The 19,920-nt window shown below is 42.3% G+C and overlaps 1 protein-coding gene and 1 pseudogene across 4 annotated transcripts in view; one reads left to right on the forward strand and one right to left on the reverse strand.

Moving 5' to 3' along the window:
* The window catches only part of TM2D3 (TM2 domain containing 3), a 28,815-nt gene extending 10,521 nt beyond the window's left edge, over positions 1-18,294 (forward strand). For 3 of the 4 annotated variants that reach the window (XM_068991305.1, XM_068991306.1, XM_068991307.1), the window contains one exon: positions 1,293-1,832. In XM_068991305.1, coding sequence (XP_068847406.1) covers positions 1,293-1,458 — 166 coding nt within the window. In that variant the 3' untranslated portion in view covers positions 1,459-1,832. Of the gene's footprint in view, positions 1-1,292; positions 1,833-18,221 lie in introns of those variants that run through there. The other variant, XM_068991308.1, reaches the window with a different exon arrangement.
* LOC138095425 (NADH dehydrogenase [ubiquinone] 1 alpha subcomplex subunit 5-like) lies at positions 7,788-8,436 on the reverse strand (annotated as a pseudogene).
* Positions 18,295-19,920: the final 1,626 nt, after the last annotated feature.

Here is a 19,920-nt window from a genome sequence, read left to right on the forward strand (position 1 = left end):
AATAGCGCCTCCAGGTATTGCCTCTGTCTGGGGACCACTGCTTGAGGGTCTGGCTAGGAAAGTGGAGGGTCCTGTCTGGCAGGAAGGCTCCCCTGGAAAATGAAAAGAGGGGGCCACGACAGAAAGTCAGACACAGCAAAGGTGAGATTGCCCAGCGTCTTTGACACAGTAGTTCACGTTGAAAATAACACCTGACTTTCTGCTTCCCAACAAACTTTTTATTTTGGATTCATTTTAGATTTACAGAAAAGCAAAAGCAAAGCTAGAGCGTTCTGTACACCCCTCAACCAGTCTCCCCTCATTGTGAACATCTTAAATTACTATGACACGTTTCACAGCTGGCTTTTAAACAGTAAGAATAGAGTTCTTCTCTGGGCTCAACATGGTTTCTTGCCGAATATTGAATGTGATGCTGCCTGGCAGTTGCTTCATGGTTCTCGGGTTGGGGTGGGAAGGAAAGGGTGTGATGAACTGGGGCTGTGTACATGGTGATAATTATTGGGGCTGGGTTGTGGGCTTCCCAGGTGACTCAGTGGTAAAGAAACCACCTGCCAATGCAGGAGATATAGGCTTGATCCCTGGGTTGGGAAGATTCCCTGGAGAAGGAAATGGCAACCCACTCCAGTATTCTTGCCTGGAGAATCCCATGGACAGAGGAGCCTGGTGGGCTACAGTCTGTGGGGTCGCAAAGTGTCAGACACGACTGAGCGACTAAAAACAATAAACATGGGTGCTGTTGGCTTTCTTTTAACTTGTGTATGTTTTAGAATTTTCCATAATAAAAATTTTAAAAGAAAAGCAATGAGAAGTTGTCTGAATATTGTTAGATGTTAGAATTTGAAGGAACCTTACAAGTCATTTTTTCCTAACACAGCGCTTTTTCACATGGGTTGACTGACACAGGTCAAGGCTGGATGAGGTGGCCAGCTGGCTGGCTGCCTTGAGATGCTCCTGCAGCCTCCACATTGCTGCTCTGTCTGTTAGACTAGCCCTGCTTTGCCCTCCCAGATGCACTGTTGTTTTTGCTGCTTAAAAAAGTAGCAACCTAGATTTTCTTGAGAAGAGAAGGATTAGATTTCATTACAGCTCGTGTGTGTTCATTGTTGACATGTGAGCAGTCTTCTTGCCTGTGATTGTTTGGTGGTGTGCATTTGTGAGATGATCTCTGTGTCCTCATCCAGGGTCTGCTGATCTGAGGCCCTTTCACACATGTGAGTCAGCACGGTTAACTGAGCCCCAGCTGGTGCAGTTGGGGAGCCATTGATGCATTGCAGGCCTCTTTGCTGTTGCAGCATCACCCTCGGTGGGTTTGGAGCAGATCGCTTCTACCTGGGCCAGTGGCGAGAAGGCCTCGGCAAGCTCTTCAGCTTCGGGGGCCTGGGAATATGGACGCTGATCGACGTCCTGCTCATTGGAGTTGGCTACGTGGGACCAGCGGACGGCTCTTTGTACATTTAGCTGCAGTTACATGCTTCAGAGAGGAGCGGAGCTTAGGAAATGTGCTTTGCCTGTGGGAATCCACGTGGTTTGAGGGACTTGTATGTGTGTTTAATGTACAGCATCTGTACTTTGCCTGCCTTGATGAAGGTAAAATAAAAAACGGTGAACCATGCTTATATGGAATTTGGTTTTCTTTGCCTGCAATCTTTTTTTTTTCTGTGAAAAAATTTAAACTGGAAGAACGACCTGTGCAACTGAAAATCTGTTTAGTTCCTACACTTGAGTTTTATATTACTTACTTCAGAGTGTATCATTTGTATCTCCAACTTGAATGTCATCTGCCATAAAAAACATTTGAGCTATAATTGCAGAGAGTGAAAATCTTTTCATTCTTCAGCTAAATAAAGTTATTTATCTAAACTTCAGTCATCTCTTGAGTTTTACAATGTAATAATGTCTGTGTAGTATGGTCTTTCTGTATGATTGTTTGAAATAAATGCAGAAATTTTGTGTCTGGTTCCTGTGATAGCAGTTTTGTTAGTAATACAAAAGGTTGCAAGAGTACTGGAAAATAAATAAAACTACAAGTTACTTTAAAATTTTTGCAGGCTTCTGTTATGTTTTTTATTTTTATTTATTTATTTTTATTTAAAATTTTTATTTTTACTTTGTTTTGCTTTACAATACTGTATTGGTTTTGCCATACATTGACATGGATCCGCCACGGGTGTGTTATGTTTTTTATATTAAAACATAATCTTGAATAATCATAGCAACTTTCTTTTATTATTAAGAAGTGAAATGTTTCTTTTTCAGGGTATTAGTCCATTCTAATAGATTTATTTATAATTGGCTGGTTCATTAACACAAGTGGAAATGTTAAAAAATGTGTCAGTGTGATAAATGCTTTTGAGTCTTTATAAGATCTGTTGTAGACCCTTTCTTGGAAAGAAAAACATTTATTAATCCAAAAACTCTTTTTTGCAAAAACATTTTTAGTTAACTTCTTAAAATTCAAGTATAGTCAATATACAGTGTTTCAAGTGTACAGCAGAGTGATTCAGTTATGTATGTTGTTGAGTCACTAAGTTGATTCTGTCTCTTCGCGACCCCCAGACTGTAGCCCACCAGGCTTCTCTGTTCATGGAATTTTCCAGACAAGGATACTATAGGGAGAAGTACCGTGTGTATGTTAATCCCCAGTTCCCAGTTTATCTATCCCAGCCTTTCTGCTCTGGTAACCATAAATTTCTTTTCTGTGTCTGCAAGTCTGTTTCTGTTTTGTAAATAAGTTCATTTGTATAATTTTTATGATTCCACATACAAGTGATATATGGTATTTGTCTTACGCTGTCTGACTTGCTTCACTTAGTGTGATCATCTCTAGGTTCATCCATGTTGCTTCAAATGGCATTATTTCATTGTTTTCTATGGCTGAGTAACTATTTGTTGTTCAGTTGCTCCATTGTTTGACTCTGCAGCCCCATGGACTGCAGCACGCCGGGCTTCCCTGTCCTTCAGCATCTCCTGGAGCTTGCTCAGACTCGTGTCTGTTGAATTGGTGATGCCATCCAACCATCACATCCACTGTCGTCCCCTTCTTCTGCCTTTAGTCTTACCCAGCATCAAGGTTTTTTCCGATGAGTCAACTCTTTGTATCAGGTGGCCAAAGGATTGGAGCTACAGCTTCAGCATCAGTCCTTCCAGTGAAGGACTGAGTAATTTTCCATTGTATATATGTACCACATCTTTATCCATTCCTCTGTGGATGGACATTTAGGTTGCTTCCACACCTTGGCTGTTGTAAATAGTGCTGCTATGAACATTAGGGTGTTTGTATCTTTCCAAGTTAGGAATTTTCATCTTTTCTGGATATATGCCAGAGAAGTAAGTTTGCTGAATCATATGGTAGTCCTATTTTTGGTTTTTGAAGGAGTGTCCATACTTTTCTCCATAGTGGCTGAACCAATTTACATTTCTGTCAAGAGTGTGGAAGGGTTCCTTTTTCTCCACACCTTCTCCAGCCTTTATTGTTGATAACTTAGACTTTTTGATAATAGCCATTTTGACTTGTGTGAGGTGATACCTCATGATAGTTTTCGTTTGCATTTCTGTAATAATTAATGATGTGACAGTCTTTTTATATGCCTGTTGGCCATCTGTATGTCTTCCTTGGAGAAATGTCTATTTAGAACGTCTGCTCATTATTTGATTGATTTTTTTTTTTTTTTGAGCTATACCAGCTGTTTGTATATTTTGGGGATTAAGCCTTGTTGGTTGCCTCTTTTACAAATATTTTCTCCTAGTTTGTATGTTGTCTTTTTGTTTTGCTTGTGGTTTCCTTTCCTGTGCAAAAGCTTTTTAGTTTAATTAGGTCTTTTTGTTTGTTTTTGCTTTGCTTCTGTTAGACTCTAGAAGTAGTTCCAAAAAAATGTTGCTGCAATTTTTGTCCAAGAGTGTTCTGCTTATGTTTTCCTCTAGGAATTTCATAGTATCTGATCTTTAATCCATTTTGAGTTTATTTTATATATAGTGTTAGAGAATATTATAGTTTCATTCTTTTACATGTAGCTGTCCAGTTTTCCCGGGACCACTTACTGAAGAGACTCTTTTCTTCTCTTGTATGTTTTTGCCTCCTGTGTCATAAATTAATTGACCCGTTGAACTTTATGTCTGCTTTTGTGTCAGTACCATACTGTTTTAATAACTGTAGCTTTTAGTATAGTCTGAAGCCAGGGAGTACCCTGTAGCTCCATTCTTCTTTCTCAAGATTGTTTTGGCTACTTGTTCAAGTTCTGTGAAAAATGCCATTGGTATTTTTGTTCGGGATTGCATTGAATCAACAGACTGCCCTGGGTAGTATAGTCATTTTGACTTTATTGATTCTTCCAGTCTAAGAATGTGGCATATCTTTTCATTTGTGTTTGTGGTTTTTAGTTTCTTTCATCAGCATCTTTCAGTCCTTGGAGTATGGGCATTCTTAGGTAGGTTTATTTCAATGTTTTTTTTTTTTTTTTTGATGCAGTGGTAAATGGGATTGTTTCCTTAATTTCTCTCTGACATTTCACTGATAGTGTATAGAGATGCAAGAGATTTTTGTATGTTAATTTTGTATCCTTCAAATTTACCAAATTCATTGATGAGCCCTAGTAGTTATATGGTAGTGCCTTTAGAATTTTCTGCTTATAGTATCACATCTACAAACAGTGACAGTTTTACTTCTTTTCCAGTTTGGAAGTAGAAGTGAAGTTGCTCAGTCGTGTCCTACTCTTTGCAACCCCATGGACTGTATAGTCCACCAGGCTCCTCCGTCCATGGAATTTTCCAGGCAAGAATACTGGAGTGGATTGCAATTTCCTTTTCTAGGGCATCTTCCTGACCCAGGGATCAAACTCAGGTCTCCCGAATTGCAGGCAGACGCTTTACCATCTGAGCCACCTGGGAAGCCCTTATTATTTCTTTTTTTTTCTTTCTCTGACTACTCTGACAAGAACTTCCAAAACTGTTGAATAAAAGTGGTGAGAGAGGGCATCTTTGTCTTGTTCCTGATCTTGGAGGCAATGCTTTCAGCTTTTCACTGTTAAGTATGATGTTAGCTCTGGGATTGTTATGTATGGCCTTTATTATGTTGAGGTAGGTTCCCTCTATAGCCACTTTCTGGAGAGTTACTAGATTTTAGATTTTATCAAACGCTTTTCTGCATCTAGTGTGAAAATCATATGTTTTTTCCTGCAGTCTCTTAGTATGGTGCATCACATTGACTGATTTGTGGATATTAAAAAGTCCTTGCGTCCCTAGGATGAATCCCACTTGATCATGCATGGTGTAGGATCCTTTTACTGTACTGTTGGATTCGGTTTGCCACTGTTTTGCTGAGGATTTTTTGCTTCTTTGGTCATCAGTGATAATGGGCCTTTAATTTTCTATTTTTTGTGATATCTCTGGTTTTGGGATCAGGGTGTTGCTGGCCTTATAAGAGTTTTGGAGTGTTCCTTTCCAGTTTTTGGAAAGAGTTTCAGAAGGATAAGTATTACTTCTTCTGTAAATGTTAGATAGACTCCACCTGTGAAGCCATTTAGTCCTGGGCTTTGGTTTATTGGAAGTTTTTAAATCACAGATTCAATTTGATTACTTATGCTTGATCTGTCTATATTTTCTGTTTCTTTCTGGTTCTGTTTTGGAAGGTTGTGTTTTCCTAAGAATTTGTCCATTTCTTCCAGGTTGTCCATTTTTTTGGCATATAGTTGTATGTAATAGTCTCACTGATTCTTTGTATTTCTCTGGTGTCAGTTGTAGTTTTCTCCTTTTTCACTTTTGATTTTATTGATTGGGGCCCCTTACCTCATTTTCTTTATGAGTCAAGCTAAAGGTTCGTCAATCTTGTTTATCTTTTCAAAGAACCAGCTTTTAGTTTTGTTGATCTTTTCTATTTTTTAAAATTTGTATTTCACTTATTTATGCTCTGATCTGTATGATTTCTTTTCTTCTACCAAGTTTGTTGTGGTTTTTTTGTCTGTTTGTTTTGTTTTTGCATTTTCTCTTATTGCTTTAGGTGTAAGTTTAGGTTGTTTTTTTGAGATTTTTCTTGTTTGCTGAGGTAAGCTTGTGTTGCTGTATACCTCTCTGTTAGAAATGCTTTTGTTGCATCCCACAGATTTTGGATTGTTGTGGTTTTGTTTTCACTTGTCTCTAGGTATTTTTGATTTCCTGTTAGATTTCTTCAGTGATCCATTGGTTGTTTAGTAGCATATTGTTTGGTCTCCACTTGTGTTGTTTGTGGGTTTTTCCTGGTAGTTGAGTTCAAGCCTCGTGGCATTGTGGTCAGAAAATATGGTTGATATTCAATTTTCTTGAATTTATTGAGGCTTGCTTTGTGACGCAGCATGTGGTCAGTCGTGGAGGGTGTTCTGAGTGCACTTGAAAAGAATGTGTATTCTGCTGCTTTTGGGTGGAATTTTTAATTAAGTCCATCTCACCTAATGTGTCATTTAAAGCCTGTGTTTCCTTAACTGATTTTCTCTCTGGATGATCTGTCCATTGATATAAGTAGGGTGTTAAAGTTTCCCACTATTTCTATGTTACTGTTGATTTCTTCTGTCATTGCTCTTAGCGTTTGCCTTATATGTTGAGGTGTGACTGTGCTGGTTGGATCTGTATATGCAGTCATTAATCATTGTCTTATACTGATCCCTTGATCATTATGTAGTGTCCTTCTTTGTCCCTTGTAGCAGTCTTTATTTTAAATTCTGTGTTATGTGATAAAGACTATTTCTTGATTTCCATTTGCATGGAATATCTTTTTCCGTCTACTCACTTTCAGTCTTTATGTGTCCCTAAGTCTAAAGTGGGTGTCCTGCAGACAGCATATACACAGGTCTTGTTTCTGTATCCATTCAGTCTGTTTCTTTTGGTTGGAGCATTTAATTCCTTTATAGTTTGGGTTATTATTGATATGTATGTTTTTATTTCCATTTTATTAATTGTTTCACATTTGTTTTTGTAAGTCTCTTTGGGTTTTAATAACTTTCTTTAAAAACATTTACAGGCTTTTTTGCATTTTTCTCTTTAAATTGGGTTCATTTAAGTTTACTCGCTCAGTCGTGTCCGACTCTTTGTGACCCCATGAATTGCACGCCAGCCTCCCTGTCCATCACCAACTCCTCAAATTCACTCAAACTCATGTCCATCAAGTCGGTGATGCCATCCAGGCATCTCATCCTCTGTCATCCCCTTCTCCCCCTGCCCCCAATCCCTCCCAGCATCAGGGTCTTTTCCAATGAGTCAACTCTTTGCATGAAGTGGCCAAAGTATTAGAGTTTCAGCTTAAGCATCATTCCTTCCAGTGAATACCCAGGACTGATCTCCTTTAGGATGGACTGGTTGGATCTCCCTGCAGTCCAAGGGACTCTCAAGAGTCTTCTCCAACACCACAGTTCAAAAGCATCAATTCTTCGGTGCTCAGCTTTCTTCACAGTCCAACTCTCACATCCATACATGACCACAGGAAAAACCATAGCCTTGACTAGATGGACCTTTGTTGGCAAGGTAATATCTCTGCTTTTCAATATGCTATCTAGGTTGGTCATAACTTTCCTTCCAAGGAGTAAGCGTCTTTTAATTTCATGGCTGCAGTCACCATCTGCAGTGATTTTGGAGCCCCCAAAAATGAAGTCTGACACTGTTTCCACTGTTTCCCCATCTATTTCCCATGAAGTGATGGGACCAGATGCCACGATCTTAGTTTTCTGAATGTTGAGCTTTAAATTGGGTATGTGTTTCTATTTTCCTGATATAACAGTATTTATTTACATCAGTTTCCCATCAACACACAAGTCATTTAACGATATTTATGTTGACCATTTCCATTGGTTGACAGGAGGCTCTTCCACTAAAGACTCCCGTGATTTCCACCGAACCATTTTTCTTCCCAGACTTAGTTTATTTTCAGCCTGAAGAATCACCTCTTTGGCCTCCCTGAAGTTGCTCTTCTAGTGTCTTAACATCTGGTTCGGCTTTGACCATACTCAGCTTTTCATATGTAACCTGTTCTGTATGCTTTTCTAAATTAAAAAAAACGATAATTTTTTTGGCTGTGCCATGTCCTCATTTTTGCATGGGCTTTTCTCTCGTTGCAGAGAGCAGGGGCTAGTGCAGTGGCTTCTCTTATTGCAGAGCGCAGGCTGTAGGGCTTTTGAGTTTAAGTAGTTGTGGCTCCCGGGCTCTAGAGCACAGGCTCAGTGATTATGGTGATGGGCTAAGTTGTCCCACGTCATGTGGGATCCTCCAAGACGAGGAACTGAACCCATGTCCACTACATTGGCAGGTGACTCTTCACCACTGAGTCACTAGGGAAGCCCTGTATACTTTCTGTATGCTTCATTTTTAGGGATTTGTGGAAGAACATCAAGAATCTGTGAATAGTATTTTTAGCCTCTCATGTAGACTCTCACATACAGCCAGTTCCACAAGGCCAGTGATCTTTAGCAAGCCCACCATGACAGCAGAGTGTTACTTTTTAAACATCTGTGTCAATAGCCAGATGTAATTAACCAGGTTATCAGATATTTAGCTATAAAATATTTTTGAGAATATCTCCATAAACCTCAGGTGACAAAAACGTGTTTCTTTGTCAGAATAAATTATAGTTTACCTGAAAGGGGCACTGAATCATTTGGTGCTATAACACCCTTTCGTGGTAGTGGGTTAGTTGCTTAGTCATGTCCAACTCTGCCTGCCAGGCTCCTCTGTCCATGGGGTTTCCCAGGCAAGAATACTGGAGTGGGTTGCCATTTCCTCCTCCAGGGGATATTCCTGACCTAGTGATCGAACCCACTCTGCTGCATTGCAGGTGGATTCTTTACCACTGAAACCACCAGGGAAGGTCCTCCTTGCCCTTTAGGAACCGGGAGTTGTGTATGGGCAGGTGTGTGTTGGTCTGGTCAAGTAGCAGTTCCAGCCCTGAACACTAGGTGGGGCTTCCCCATTACAGTTGCTTTCCTGTCATATTCCCAGAAGCAGCCAGTCTTCACTTGTTTTATCCTGGGACCATGAGCCTGGGCACGGAACAGGCAGCACTTCAGGTGGGCAGCTCGGATTGCTTGAGACTTTCTTTTCTAGTGACAGGACACTTTCTTACCTGACCTGGGCACTTGAGACTGGGCTGAGCAGGTATTTCAAGGAGGACCTGTCCTTCCAGGAAGCAGGGCCTTTGTTAATTATGGTAAAGCTTTCCCAAGAATCTGCTCCATATTCAGCTCTGCATAGAAGAGAATCTCCACTGCTATTACTCCTACATGAGGAGGAGCAGGGAGGTGACAGGAACTGCTGGCGGTGTGCATTGTGTATCCTGACTTCTGGCCATCTATATGGCTTTGGGGTCTTGAGTTAAATGACCAGTGTCCAGTGTTTGAAAGGTGAAAACTGAAAAGACTCTGAATGCACAAGAGACAATGGATGAACTTCTTCCTAAGCCGTTTTACATGCAGGCCTCAGCTTCCTTGGTCACCTAGTGGGAAAGAGTCTCCCTGCCAATGCAGGAGATGTGGGTTTGAGCCCTGGGTTGGGAAGATCCCTTGGAGAAGGGAATGGCTGCCCACTCCAGAATCCTTGCTGGAGAATCCCATGGACAGAGGAACCTGGTAGGTTAGACCATGGGGTCTCAAAAGTGTTGGACGTGACTTAGTGACTAAAAACAACACCTAAAGGAACCTAAAGAATATAAGCAAATTGGGGATATTTCCTATCAAGGATTTGATGGAGCCAGTGGCCTCAGAGAACTAGTGGGAAGATGAAGAGGTTCTCAAAAGTTATGAGTGAGGAACTCGTGAGAGTCGCTCAGTCGTGTTTGACTCTGCGACCCCATGGACTATATATATAGTCCATGGAATTCATACATGGGCCTTATTTTGCCAGTAACTCTACTTGTGAAGGATTAATTTTGAACCTAGGTTTGAAGGGTTTGTTAGCAAAACAAACCACTCGTTACACACATAAATAATTTTGATTTTTTTTATAGATTTTTAAACTTAATTTCAATGTACAGTCATTAAAAATATAAATAGTAACAATAGAAGTAACAACATACTCATCACTAGATTGGGCTGACCTACAACCAGACGTAACAGTTATGGGAAATTCCTTGTTAGAGCAGTCTGGAATCCCAGGCAGGAGAGGGTCTTGGGCAGTGTGTCCACTCCATGGGTGAGACAGTTCCAGGGCTGTCACATGTGATCCCGGCTGCAAAGTGATATCATCAGTTTGTGCACAAAAATGTAGCTCTGGTTGACTTTAACCTTTTTACAGTGCTGTTCTTTTCACATTGTGAATCATAGGATTTTGTTAGATTCTGGAGCGGGGGGTAGGAAGGTGGGGGTTGGTTGACCAGATCCTCAGGGACTCAAAAATTCAAGACCTACTCCCTTCCTAATCTAAAGTGCTGCCTGACTTGCTACACATGCCAGCAGGCACAGAATCCAGGTGTTACCAAAACCCCAAGTCCGTGTGTGCAATGCTCAGTGAGATCAAACAATACTAAAACATTGGAGTTTGGAACAGAGAAAGGTTTATTATACGTTCATGCAAGGAGATAGGTGGCTTATGCCCTAAGAACCCCAAAGTTACTGAAAACTTAGCAGAGCCCTTTATAAAACAAAAGGGGAAGGAGGGGCGTGGTTAGCTGTTGAAGATTTCTTGGTTTCAGCTCCTTTGTTCCTGAGGCCCAGTGATGATCAGGTAATGATATTCCTGTAAATCTCCACCAAACGAATGTTACTGTCTGTCCCAACAAGAAAGAGCAAGATCCCAAGGCACAGCTGTCACCCTCCAGGGTCTCCATCCTGGCTAAGAGGCACTGACCAATAGCTGAGCAGGGCCCATTGCCTGGTAACTGTGCAGAATAATGATGCACAGCAATGGCTGCTAAGATCTGCGCCTGCTGTGCTCTGTCACAGAGGCAGAATCCAGGCAGGTTACAGGTCTGCTCTCCTGCTGCTGAAGCCTGAACAAGACTTCCTCCATTTTGGTCTGCCTAACTTGAAGGAAGTCTAATAGAACGGCATGTTCAAAGGGCAGCAGAGAGGGTGGGGGTGATCTCTAGTCAGTTGCAGGAGCCTCAGCTGGCAGCCAACTGTCTTGTTTGGGTCTGACCTTTACACTCTGTTCCCCTGTTGTGGGAACTCTGATCAGAGGCTGTTACATGGGGAAGCTCATCACAGGCTGGGCACCATGTTGATCACCACCTTCAGATGACGGTACTCTAGAAATTCAGAATTTATCACTGCAGCACGCCGTGTGTCACTACTTTGAAGCACGTCTATCTTGCTTTGTCAGCATTCTTCCACTCACCTCAGTAACTTCTGGTGGGCAGGTGGTGTGTTACTTATTGCTCTCTCCACATCACTGTCCCCAGCGCAGCGTCGTGCAGACAGTGGCCCTCATATCCGCTGCTGAATGAATGCCATAGGTGTCTTGCAGGTATTGAAGCACCCGAGTGGGATTCTGGACTCTGGCGGGTGAGACGGTTGCAGGGTGGCAACATACAGAAGTTGGCTCTAAATAAATATTGGCCACAGCACCACGTGAATCTGATTCTTGCTAATTGCTGAGGAGCATTGGTTTATGGTGCCTATAAAAATTTTTAGAGGATTTTATGTTTCAAGGGACTTCTCTGGCAGTCCAGTTGTTAAGATTCCATGCTTCCACCACAGGGTCATGGGTTTGATCCCTGGCTGGGGAACTAAGATCCCACATGCGTCACTGTGTAGCCAAAAAGGGAAAGAATAGATTTTTACACTTCAAGATTTAAAATGTAAAGATGTCTTCTGTATGCCACACAACTTTGCTTCACTTTTAAAGTACTTTGTGCCAGAATTGCATTTTTGGCACATGATCAGGTAAGAAATTTGCAGATAGTTCTGATTCATTCCGTTAGTGAATGGAAAGCACGCTGTAACTGATGCTGCTTTTCAGATATGTCAGGAGAACTTGAAAAGGCAGGCAGGTTCCTTCATGTGTGCTCAAGTTCCCCTCTGTCCAAGCCAGAGTGTGTGAACTGTCATAAGGTTAGAGGGTATGCGGTTCGGTATAAATTCTTGGATTTGAAGTATGGAAATTGTGCTTTAAAAGCATGCTTTTACACAGGAGGAGGCAGCTTTGACTAAGACACTGGACGTGGTTTACTGAGACTGCAGGAGAGCAGGGCTCAGGGTCTGTGTTGTGGCCCAGCGTCTCAGGAGTAAGCTAAAGAGTAAGCTAGAGACCTAAACACATTGCTGAGATCTGGAGAGAGCAGCTGGATCAGAGCATCTCCGTTTGCAAATACTAAGTGAGACAAACAGGTGGTTAAACTGGCGCCTCCTTGCCGCAAAGAACAAGCCAACAAATAGAGATGAGGAAAAAGACAACCCCCCCACCCCCACCGCAAAAAAAAATCCAGAAACGGTAAGAGAATAAAAAGTTATTGTGTGTGCCAGGTTACCCCTGCAAGTGGTATTGGTGGTGAATCACCACAATCTGGGGACTCTGTCTCAGGAGAGCGGCTAGCTGGGAGTGGGTTGAGTATCCTTATCATTCCCTGTCCATGGGGGAGGGGTGTGGTGAACAGGGCAGCTGGAGAGCAACCAGGATGGACTCTGATGGAGCTGGGGGTTCCACATCGAGCTAGAGAATGGATCCAGAGCCTGGGATGTTCACCAGAGGTTATGGCATCACCTCCTACACAGGGGGCAGGAAACGCTGCCAGGGACATTTAGAAAACCTGGGTGAAGAGACGAGAGATCAGATACTCCAGGAAAAACAGTCTCAGCTGAGCTCTTCCCACATCGCCTCTGGCAGTCAGGCTCCAGAGCATGACGTGGAACGCAAAATATGGCTTTCACACTGCTCAGAGAGGAAACAAGCAGGGAGATCTGTTCACTCAGTACCATGAGGTTGCCCACATCATACAACAACATGATAGAAAGGGACAACAGCTTCATATCCACTAGAATAACTGCAATAGGAAGGATGGTCAAACAAGAATTAGGATGGGGAGAAATTGGAACCGTCACATATTGCTGGTGGGAATGGAAAACGATTGCAGCCACTTTGTAAAACAGTCTGGCAGTTCTTAAAAAATTTCAAGCATGGAGTTAACTGTTTTTGACTTGTGAATTCTACTTCTAAATACATGCCCCCCACCCCCGGCAGAATAAGAAAATATAGGTATATGCAGAAACTTGCTCATAGCAGCAATATCCATAACAGTCAAAAGTAGAAACAAGTCAAATGTCCACCAAGTGATCACGTGGTGTGCTTAGTCGCTCAGTCGTGCCCAACTCTCTGTGACACCATGGACTACAGCCCACCAGGCTCCTCTGTTCATGGGATTTCCCAGGCAAGAATACTGGAGTGGGTTGCTATTTCCTACTCCAGGAGATCTTCCCTACCCAGGAATTGAACCCCTATCTCTTGCATCTCTTGAATTGGCAGGTGGATTCTTTACCACTGATGTCACCTAGAGAGCCCCCAGTGATGGGTAACACGTTAAGAAAATGTGCTCTATCCAAACAATACAATACTGTTCAGTCATGGAAAGGAATAAGGTACTGATATATGCTAAAACATGTTTTGTAGGTGGGAAAGGGAATGCCAAAGAATGCTCAAACTACCGCATAATTGCACTCATCTCACACGCTAATAAAGTAATTCTCAAAATTCTCCAAGCCAGGCTTCAGCAATACGTGAATCATGAACTTCCAGATGTTCAAGCTGGTTTTAGAAAAGGCAGAGGAACCAGAGATCAAATTGCCAACATCCACTGGATCATGGAAAAAGCAAGAGAGTTCCAGAAAAACATCTATTTCTGCTTTATTGACTATGCCAAAGCCTTTGACTGCGTGGATCACAATAAATTGTGGACAATTCTGAAAGAGATAGGAATACCAGACCACCTGACCTGCCTCTTGAGAAACCTGTATGTAGGTCAGGAAGCAATGGTTAGAACTGGACATGGAACAAGACTGGTTCCAAACAGGAAAAGGAGTATGTCAAGGCTGTATATTGTCACCCTGCTTATTTAACTTCTATGCAGAGTACATCATGAGAAACACTGGGCTGGAGGAGGCACAAGCTGGAATCAAGATTGCTGGGAGAAACATCAATAACCTCAGATATGCAGATGATACCACCCTTATGGCAGAAAGTGAAGAGGAACTAAAAAGCCTCTTGGTGAAAGTGAAAGAGGAGAGTGAAAAAGTTGGCTTAAAGCTCAACATTCAGAAAACGAAGATCATGGCATCAGGTCCTATCACTTCATGAGAAATAGATGGGGAAACAGTGGAAACAGTGTCAGACTTTATTTTTTGGGGCTCCAAAATCACTGCAGATGGTGACTGCAGCCATGAAATTAAAAGACACTTACTCCTTGGAAGGAAAGTTATGACCAACCTAGACAGCATATTGAAAAACAGAGACATTACTTTGCTAACAAAGGTCCGTCTAGTCAAGGCTGTGGTTTTTCCTGTGGTCATGTATGGTTGTGAGAGTTGGACTGTGAAGAAAGCTGAGCACCGAAGAATTGATGCTTTTGAACTGTGGTGTTGGAGAAGACTCTTGAGAGTCCCTTGGACTGCAAGGAGATCCAACCAGTCCATTCTGAAGGAGATCAACCCTGGGATTTCTTTGGAAGGAATGATGCTAAGGCTGAAACTCCAGTACTTTGGCCACCTCATGCGAAGAATTGACTCATTGGAAAAGACTCTGATGCTGGGAGGGATTAGGGGCAGGAGGAAAAGGGGACGACAGAGGATGAGATGGTTGGATGGCATCACCGACTCAATGGATGTGAGTTTGAGTGTACTCTAGGAGTTGGTGATGGACAGGGAGGCCTGGTGTGCTGTTATTCATGGGGTCGCAAAGAGTCAGACATGACTGAGCAACTGAACTGAACTGAGCTGAAACCTCCAAAACATGATACCAAGTGAAATACTCAGGTATATTTTAGGCTGATTAACTTTATGTCTTACTATCTCAGTAAAGCTAAAAAATGGTACAGCAACTGTATGTACTATAGCAGGGGGAACAGGAGAGCTCAGAAGAAAGAAAGAGGAGAAAGGAACATCTTGGAAAGAAAGAGGAAGAGCTCATCTTGCAGAAAACGTGACTCAGGAAATAGAAGACAAACTCTGCTTTTGTGTGTGTGTGTGCTGTAGGGCACATGAGTGTATTCATTCAGCTAATAGATACTGAGGCCCTGATATGTGCCAGGCACCCTTCTGGGCACTAGAGGTAGAGCAGAGGGCAAGTGCTTCCTGTCCTAGAGCTTCTATTCTTGTGTACAGATATGAGAAAGTAAAAGTGTTCATTGCTCAGTCATGTTACATTCTTTGCAACCCCATGGACTATAGCCCGCCAGGCTCTTCTGCCCGTGGGATTTCCCAGGCAAGAATACTGGGGTGGGTTGCCATTTCCTACTTGAGGAGAATCTTCCTGACCCAGAGATTGAACCTGCGTCTCCCACACTGCAGGTGGATTCTTTACCTCTGAGCCACCAGGGAAGAACAGATCTGTGAGCACAAGGTTGTTGATTCCATTGGACCACTCCTTCCAATTGACTTATTGGACAGGGGTATTGATTTATCCTTGTGGAATAGACACACTCTGCGTGTGGATTTGTCTTCCTAGCCTTCTTAGTTGATTCACACAAGATGGCTTTTGCTTAAAGAACTAATTTCACAGCAAACTACCTGTAGCTCCAAGAGTGAGGTGTTGCTCAGAAAGGGGAAAATGGCGCCAATAGTAGCCAGGTTTTGATTTTTAATCTCTGAATATTTTTTTAAAAAAATGCTCAGAATACTGCTCTAGTTGTAGTGGGTAGGGGCTCCTCTGTTTCTGTTCGCTAAGTTGTACACAGGCTTCTCATTGCAGTGGCTTCTCTAGTTGAGGAGCACAGGCTCTAGAGTGCATGGGTTTCAGTTGTTGTGGCACATAAGCTCAGTAATTGCAGCTCCCAAGCTCTATAGTTGTAGCTCATGGACCTAGTTCCTCCTTGGAATGTGGGATCTTCCTGGATTCAATCGAACCTGTGTCTCCTGCATTGGCAGATGGATTGTTCACCACTGAGCCACCAGGGCAGCCCCAGAATTCAGTCCTTTTAAAGGTTGTATAACATTCCACTGTTTGTCCATTTATCTGTTGATGGAAATTTGGGTTGTTTAAAAATGGCAACCCACTCCAGGATTCTTGCCTGGAAAATCCCATGGACAGAGGAGCCTGGTAGGCTACAGTCCATGGGGTTGCAAAGAGTTGGACAGGACTGAGCGACTTCACTTCACATGCCTTTTGGCTACCGTGAATAATGCTGCTATGAACACTGGTGTACAGATAGCTGTTTGAATCCCTGTTTGAATTATTTGGGGTATATGCCCAGAAGTGGAATTCCTGGATCATATAGTAATTCTTTTTAACTTTTTGAGGGATATATGTTTTCTTGATGAATTGACCCGTTCATTATCCTGTAATGTTCATCTTTATCACTGGTAATATTCCTTCTTCTGAAGTCTACTTTTCTGAGATTAATATAAGCACTATTATACTAATGTTATACTATTTATTAGTGTTTGCCTGGTGGTGTATCTTCTTCCATCCTTTTATAAAATATAAAAGTTTTTATATTTAATTTTTATGTTTATATTGAATTTATATGTCTTCATATTTAATTGAGTTTCTTTTAGATGCATGTGTTGGGTTTTGATTTTTCATCTCATCTGACAATCTCTGCCTTTTTAATTGAGTATTTTAGATTATTTACATTTAACATCATGTGATAAAATTAGATTTAAGTCTACCAGGTTGTTATTTATTTTCTGTTTGTTCCATCTGTTCCTTGTCTTCTTTTTCATCTTTTCCTGCCTACTTTTGGATTAGTTGAATTAAAAAAAAATTATTTTCAGTCATTTTTATTCAAATATTTTTTTCTGCTTCATACTCTTTCTCCTTTTTTCCCAAGACTCCAATGATACAATTGTTAGATTTTTTGGTAATCGTCTCACAAGTTCCTGTTTTTCTTCTTCTTTTTTAAAGTCTATATTCTCTCTTGTTCAGACTGGAAATTTCTAGTGTCTTTGCATTCACTGATTCTTTCCTCTACTATCTCCAATTTACTTCTGAACAATTGTCCAGAGAGTTTTAATTTTAATTATCACATTTTTTTAGTTCTATAATTTCCCTTCTATTCTGTTTTTATGTCTTCTGTTTATTTGCTGACATTTTCCTGTTTTTTATTTAAGTGTGTATGTAATTGCTCACTGAAGCATCTTTATCATGACTGCTTTAAATCCTTGTCAGATTAATTCCAACCTCCAAGTAATCTCAGCGCTGGTGCCTTTTGTTTATCTTCTTTCATTCAAGTTGTTGGTTTGTGGTGTGGCAAGTAGCTTTGTGCCCTGGCCACCTCTCTGGCATTGTGTTGCAAGACCTGTTTGATATTACTCCCATTTAAATCCTTTTTCTGTTTGGGTGTAGTGTGCAAGTCCAGCCTGGGGTGCATGCAGAGCTTCTGTGGGGCTTCACTGACTCCACCTGACAGTGGCGCAGGGACTCATGCCTTGCTGCAGGTGGTGTAACCTGGTCACAGGAGCCCTGGTAGGACAGGCTGCTGTGATGTGAACTGTCCGTAGAGGGCCAGGGGGCAAGGAGCATGTGGCTGACTGCAGGAGCTGAGGGCTGCAGTCCTACAACTTTGAGGAATCCAGTTCTTTCCACAACCATGTGAGTTTGGAGGAAGACCTCAAGATCCCAAAAGGAGCACAGCCCCATGGCACTTGAGTGCAGCCTGGGCTGAGATGCTGAGACAGAGAACCTGCTAAGCCACTCAGACTCTAGATCCACAAGTGTCCTTCTGAACCATCCACACTTTACAACTGTGGAAGACTGACATGCCCTTTCTGCTGCTCCTCCTCCCTCCTCATGTTCCAGGGTTCCTGCCATTGTCATTTCCTTTCCATCTGAAGAACTTCCTATAGCATTTTTTTTGTTTTTACTAGAGCAGGTCTGCTAGCAACAAATTCCTTAGATTCCCTTCTGAGAATACCTTTATTTCACCTTTGTCCCTGAAACATAATTTTGCTAAATATAGAGTTCTTGGTGACAGCTTTTTTTCTCTCAGCACTTGAAAAATGCTTCTTTCTGGAGTTCATGATTTTTAATGAGAACCATGCTGTCACAGTAATAGTTTTACTGTTCACACCAAGTAACACATTTGTTTCTGGTGGCTTTCAAGATTTTTCTTTGTGTTTCTTTTTCAGGGATTTGATTATGATGTATCCAGGCATAAGTTTCTTTCAGCTTATCCTGTTTAGGGTTTGCTTAACTTCTTGAATGTGTGAGTTTCTTTTTCAAATTTGCTAAGTTTTCAGTCATTATTTCTTTATTTTTTCAGCATTATACTCATTCTCTCCTGCTGAGTCTCCAGTGACAAGAATATTAGATCATTTTGTTGTCCCACATATTGTTACTGAGATTCTGTTCATTTTCAAAATCTATTCTCTCCCTGTTGAAATTGGATAATTTCTGTTTTTCTGTCTTCCGGTTCACGGCTTCTTTCAAATGTCACCTCCACCTGCTGTTCAGCCCGTTCAGTGAGTTTTACATTTTCTTTTTTTTTTTTTTTCAGTTCTCAAGTTGTTATTGGGTTCTTCTTAAATCTTCATTTTCTTCACAAAATTTCTATTTTTTCCTCTTTTCCCAGATTTAGTGTATGTGCCTTGGAACATTTTTATGATAGTGCCTGTAAAATTCTTGTCAGGTAATTACAGCATCTGTATCATCTTGGTGTTGGCTCTGCTAATAGCTCTTTCCCATTCGAGTTGAGATTTTCCGGATCTTACTATGATGAGTAATTGTAGGATGTGCCAGGACAAATTGAGTGTTAGTTTATGAGGTCCCAGTTTCCATTTCAGGCTGTTAAGCAGGCACTCAACCAGCTGGGGTCAGAATGTGTGTTCTGGCACACCTCTGTGGGCTGCAGTGCAGAGGCCGGTTGGATCACAACGCTGTCCTGCTCAGCTGCGTGCTCCCCGGAGGCCAACATTTGACGTGGAGTGCAGTTCTTCAGTCCTTTGATGTGCTCGTTCTGGCTCGTCATGTCTGGGCTGTTTGGGGGTCTGCCCAGGACTCCATGCACAGATTTAATGTCCCTGTCTCGAGCTCTTTCCCCTCTGTCATCCTCAACCCTCCCCCCCCGATGGGGAGGGAGCGGGTGCTGCCTCCTTGTTTGCTGAGTGAGTGTGAGTCTGCCACAGTCTCTGCAGTAGTACTGCCTGGTGATGGGGAGACAGAAATGGTAGCCGGGGACCCCTCCATAGTTAGTGTGGGGTGAGATGTGGAGCGAGTCTGTGCCTCTGCTTATGTTAGTGTAGGATAGAACAGTCGACAGGTCACCTCTGCCTGCAGGCAGGGGTGGTCACAGAGCTTTCCCCAGTCTCCACGGCCCTGCTCCAGTATGGAGAGACCCTTGTCAGCATAGGGCACCAAAGCTCTGCCTGCTGTCCACCCCTCTGGCTGCAGTGTTGGGTGGGGTGGGGGTGGAGTGGCTGTTTTGAGGTTTCCTCTGCAGTGAGTGGGTTCTATCCTGCAGGACTGCCCTTTGTCAAGGCTTTGGGGCAGAGAGAAGAGGCTCCCCTTGGAGGCTGTTGGCCTGTACAGGGCATGCTGGCATTTGTGGGTTGTGGCCCCTGTGACTCCCAGGCAAGGATCTGTCAGAAGAACACGCTGCCTGGCTGTCCTCCAGTCAAGATCCCCATGCCTACCTCCTCTTCTCTGCCCCTGAGTATCCTGCCAGCTTCTCTGTGTGTTTGTGAAGAGCTTTATTTGTACACAGTGAAGAGCAGGGTGAAATGTATACTCTGTCTGGAACCAGAAGCTGTGGATTATCTTCCATTGTGATTTACAGTAAGAAAAATCTTCTCTAGTCACCTCCATCTTTGCCATTTCCAGTGCCCCCCA

Source organism: Capricornis sumatraensis, chromosome 19 (assembly GCF_032405125.1).
Source record: "Capricornis sumatraensis isolate serow.1 chromosome 19, serow.2, whole genome shotgun sequence".
NCBI classification, from domain to species: domain Eukaryota; kingdom Metazoa; phylum Chordata; class Mammalia; order Artiodactyla; family Bovidae; genus Capricornis; species Capricornis sumatraensis.